This window comes from Cibotium barometz, chromosome 54, assembly GCF_041138505.1.
Source record: "Cibotium barometz isolate CiBa-2024 chromosome 54, ASM4113850v1, whole genome shotgun sequence".
Taxonomy (NCBI): domain Eukaryota; kingdom Viridiplantae; phylum Streptophyta; class Polypodiopsida; order Cyatheales; family Cibotiaceae; genus Cibotium; species Cibotium barometz.
In genome coordinates this window covers 37,496,266-37,501,237 of record NC_141099.1, presented here as the reverse complement: position 1 = coordinate 37,501,237, position 4,972 = coordinate 37,496,266, and the positions used below count along the sequence as shown (strand labels likewise).

At 44.5% G+C, this 4,972-nt stretch overlaps 1 protein-coding gene across 1 annotated transcript; it reads left to right on the top strand.

Moving 5' to 3' along the window:
- Positions 1-3,286: 3,286 nt before the first annotated feature.
- LOC147608115 (uncharacterized) lies at positions 3,287-3,754 on the top strand. The gene is made up of 2 exons (XM_086790160.1): positions 3,287-3,550; positions 3,674-3,754. Exons 1-2 carry the CDS (start codon positions 3,287-3,289, stop codon positions 3,752-3,754), a joined length of 345 nt encoding a protein of 114 aa, XP_086646286.1.
- The last annotated feature ends 1,218 nt before the right edge of the window (positions 3,755-4,972 follow it).

Genomic DNA, 4,972 nt, shown 5'->3' with positions numbered 1-4,972 from the left:
AAGATGCGTATGAGAAGTGATAGGATGTGATAAGAGGTGTATGAGATGTGATAAGATGTGATAAGATGCGTATGGGAAGTGATAAGATGTGATAAGAGGTGTATGAGATGTGATAAGGTGTGATAAGATGCGTATGAGAAGTGATAGGATGTGATAAGAGGTGTATGAGATGTGATAAGATGTGTATGAAATGTGATAGGATATGATAAGAGGTGTATGAGATGTGATAGGATGTGCTAAGATGAGTTAGGATGTGATAAGATGTATGGGATGAAGTAAAGAGTGTATCTGATGGGATAAGATGTATATGGGTTGTGATAGGGCGAGAATGGATGTGATGTGGATCTATGAATGTAGATATGGATATGAATGTGAATGTGGATGTGTATGGATGTGTATGTATGGATGTATAGATGTGGATGTGGATATATGGATGTAGATGTGGATGTATGGATGTGGATACGGATGTGGATGTGGATGTATGTATGTGAATGTGGATGTATGAATGAGGATGTGAAAATGGATGTATGCATATAGATGTGGATGTATGGATGTAAATGTGGATGTAGATGTGGATGTATGGATGTAGATATGGATGTGTATGTATGAATGCGGATATGGGATTGGATGTATGATGTGGATGTACGAACATGGATATGTATGTAGAATAATGAATGTGAATGTGTATGTGAAATAATGTGTCGTCGATATGAGTAAATAGATAAGAATGAGTACACATTGAATGGAATGTGGAATAAGTAATGTGGATTGAGGAGGAATAATGTGGAAAGACGAGAAGTTTGATATAGAAACTGTATTTTGTGACTATTTGTAAATGATTGTTTTATGTCAAGAATACTGGGGAAGCATTTTGACCGTCTTATGGATTAAGGTCATGGAGACCTAACTGATAAAGTTGCAACGGCTGACAAAGAGTCAATGGAGGACGTCTTGCATAGCAAGGTCGACCGAGGTCTTGAGACCAGCCTCGGTTCGATTTAAATGGTGAGCTTTCGGTACGGTGGATGAGGGACCAAGGAAGCGGCCTATGAGTGAAGCGCTAGGTCACTTGCGAAGGATCCTAGAGGGTGCTGACCATACGGTGCTCGGGCTTTGGGTCGCCGAAGATACCCACACGTGCGTCGTGGAAGATATTGGAACAAGGAGTAAGAGTTGTTTTCTGAAACTGGGCATGGATCTGGTTGATTGACCTTGCTGGTCCTCAACGGATGAGTCCATGCAGGCTCTCTTATGGATCTCTTGATTGATCTTGCTGATCTTCAACGACGATTCCATCTTGATTTTTATATGTGAAAAATTTTGACGGGTATAATGAGCTAGGAACTATTGAAAAGGCCCCTAAGTGAACAGGCGGTGAGCGTTCTGGTTGCCAATGATGCCATAAGTACACCGATGAATGAATGATTGGAAATATGGATTCAATCAGAGAATTCGAGGATTCTCATGAGTGACATAATGGTTTCATTAAAGGATTGTTATAAAGTTAGTTGATGCTGAGAAAAAGGCAATTTCATATTGGGTGTGTAAGTGGTGTGACTAGTTTTATGTTTGCACGAACTTCCGGCTAGGGGACATGGGAACTCTTTTCCCCGGTACCCGAGACAAAACCTAACCCAATTCATAATTGGATCCCATCACTACAGTGGTTGGGCGGTTGGCTAACCCATGCGACTGGATGGGGTTAGGCTGGACTAATGGATCCGTAAATCGAGACTCAATTTCTGTTATTACGATAGATAAAGTAAATCTCGGATAGTAATTGTTCTATGGATAGGAATCAAAAATGGTTGTGCCTCTTGATGGGAAAAAAAGCGTTGATCCCAATGAGCCAAGTGCAAGTTTCTTCCTTGATATGACGGAGTATATTTATAAGTGCAGTCGGATCAGCTTGATCAGTAATGGTCTTGACTACGTTAGAATAAAGAGTTATCCTGGTGGAATTGCCCGTGCTTTCCGGGTAAAGGAAGTTTTTTCGGGTTCGGTTTTGGAAAAACCGACGGATTAGTCTCTTGTCCGGATATCCATGGGCGAGGCCTCGAGACCCTGTCCCACGCAAGATGTGTTACTTCCGCTACTGCTAGCACTCCGAATCCGTTGCGCGTGTGGGAACAGGGATCTCACAGCAAACCTAGTGAAGAAGGATCAATATCTTCAAACTTCATGGAGACTCCTAAGGAAGTGGAGTCAGATCACCGTTTCTGAGAGAGAAAGAGAGAGAAACCCCACAACCCAACGTAATCTACCCCAATAGAGTAAAACCACCTTTGAGCCATCGATGATGCAGGCCATGTGGTAGATGTATGTGTGAGAACTTTAGTCAAGGTCACGGCGGGCACTTGTAGTAAGCTTTGGACACATAGAGAGAGAGTGTCAAGGACTATGAGTTAGGGACTTGAGGCGCTGGTCGCCGGCTACCAAGTAAGAGGGAAACTTGGTGTAGGGTCCAAGTGTGCTAGGATTATTCACTTGACGGGAGGTGTTGAAATATACAAGTGAATGGGTGTGTGTGCGGGAACAAGCCCTTAGCAAGAGGCTATAAAAGAGCCTAGTGAAAAGGTGAGAGGTATCTCCTACTGGGAGAGAACAAAGGGTAACGTGAGAAGATCTAGGATGTGTGGCCCGATATTCTAAGAAAAGTGAAGAGGTGGAGTGAATCAAGGATGAGGTGTCCCCCCCAGATGTAGGGGAGGTGGCACAAATCAAGGAACAAATCAGTGGAGCAAATCATGGACAAACTTGTGCAAACAACATGGTGGAAGGATTGGATCTGCATGACGAGGAAGAGTACCTACATTAGAATACAGATTTGGTGAGTTGATTTGAAGTGTATGTGGTGTCCATTTTGGATAAATATCGGCAGAAGCAGAAGTCAGCAGTGGCGGCGGATGACCTTGACAGTGGTGAGGATGATCTTGGTGAAGTAGACACTTCGGATATCCAAGGGGTGATTGTAGCCAAGGAGGCCTTTAAGCGCGGGATCTCAAGAAGTCTCGACAGGGAGGAGGAACCAAAGCTTGTCAGAGTTAGCGCCTGTCTGGATGAGACATTCCGACTGCAGCTGCAGGAGTTACTAGTCTCCTTTTGCGGATGTGTTTTACGGATGTGTAGGGAATTGATCCTCAGTTTTACCAGCACACCGGATCTCAAGGAGGATGTTGTTCCTATTTTCTTGGAGTTATACGGACGTGCAGGGAATTGATCCTCAGTTTTACCAGCACTGGATCTCAAGGAGGATGTTGTTCCTATTCGCCAGCAATAATATCGGATGAATTTGAAGTACACCAAGAGGGTGAAGGAAGAGTTGGATAAGCTACTTCAGGTTGAATTCATCTATGCGATTGATTGGGCGACTTGGTTGTCACTCATAATGATAGTTCCTAAGAAGAATCAGAAGTTGCGAGTATGTGTGGATTACCTGAAGCTGAATGCGGCAAGCATTATCAATTCGTTCCCATTGCCATTTATTACTGATGCAGTGGCGGGACATGAGATGTATTCTTTTTTGGATGGATTCAACAGGTATAATCAGGTCTGTATGGCACTGGAGGACTGGGAGAAGACATTTTTTATCACTGAAAGGGGGGTTTTTGCTTCCAATGTGATGACATTTGGCCTAAAGAATGCTTGGGCTACCTTTTAGTGGATGGTGCAGAACTTTTTTGAAGAATATCTGACTTCATTTATGAGGGCCTTCCTAGATGACTTTAGTGTGTTCGGAGATGGAGGTGTCTGAATTTGCACCACTTGCTGCTATGTCTAGCCAAATGTCGGGAAGCCCGTTTGTGCTTGAATCCGGCTAAATGTGCATTCGCCATGGAAAGTGGAATGCTGCTCGGGCACATTGTTTCAAGGGAAGGGATTGGAGTGGATCCAACAAAAGTGGAAATCATTCGGAAGGTAGGGGTTTCGGTTGATAGTAAGCAGTTAAGCCGATTCTTGGGGCAGGTCCGGTGGCATAGTCGGATGCTTTGGTACTTAGCGGATGTGGCTGCTCTGCTTAATGAGCAGATCAACAAGGTACCACTGGCATGGATGGAGCAGTGTGATTTGGCATTTTGACGCCTGAAACTTATGTTAGCGCAGCTCTGGTGGCTCAGCAACCCAACTGAGACCTACCTTTTCATGTGTTTGTGGATGCTTCAGATGTAGCCATTCGGAGAGTGCTGATGCAACAAGGTGACACGAAGTGGTTCCAACCAATGTACTATGCCAGTCAAAGACTGTCCAAAGCAGAATAGAACTATTCCACGACCGAGCGGGAAGCTTTGGCGATGATCTATTCTGTGATGAAGTTCCGCCACTATTTGTTGGGCAATAAGTTCACCTTTCATGTGGATCATTCTGCATTGCTCTATTTGGTGAATAAACCTAATTTGACAGGGAAGTTGGCTCGGTAGATTCTCATTTTGCAAGAGTTTGAGTTTACAGTCATCCATATGCCGGGATCGACACATGCAGTGGGTGGCGGACTACCTTTTAAGGTTAGAGAGTAGGAACCTCCGGATGGTGTTCATGATGACTTTTCGGATGCTGATTTGTTCGAGCTAGAGACAGTGGCTCTGGATCCCCCACAAACTTGGTATGATGAGATGCTACAATTTGTAGACACACGCTCACTAGGAGACAGTCTAACACAGGCTCACTAGGAGACAGTCTGACACGCGATCAATGGAAGCGGCTGGCGGTTTGAAGTCAGAGTTTTCGGGCTATTGCCAGCCAACTATACCATCTTGGGCTGGATTAGGTGCTAGGATGGTGTGTGCCGCCTCATAAGAGCAAGAAGAAGTACTTCAGGAGGCATATCAAGGCATGAGTGGTGGTCACTTTGTTGGGGATATCACGGGACACAAGGTCCTCCAAGCCGGATTGTGACAGTGGTCAGAGATGCATACAAGTTTGCAAGACAATGTGATGTTTGTCAGAGGTTGGGGCAACCGACTGAGAAGGACTA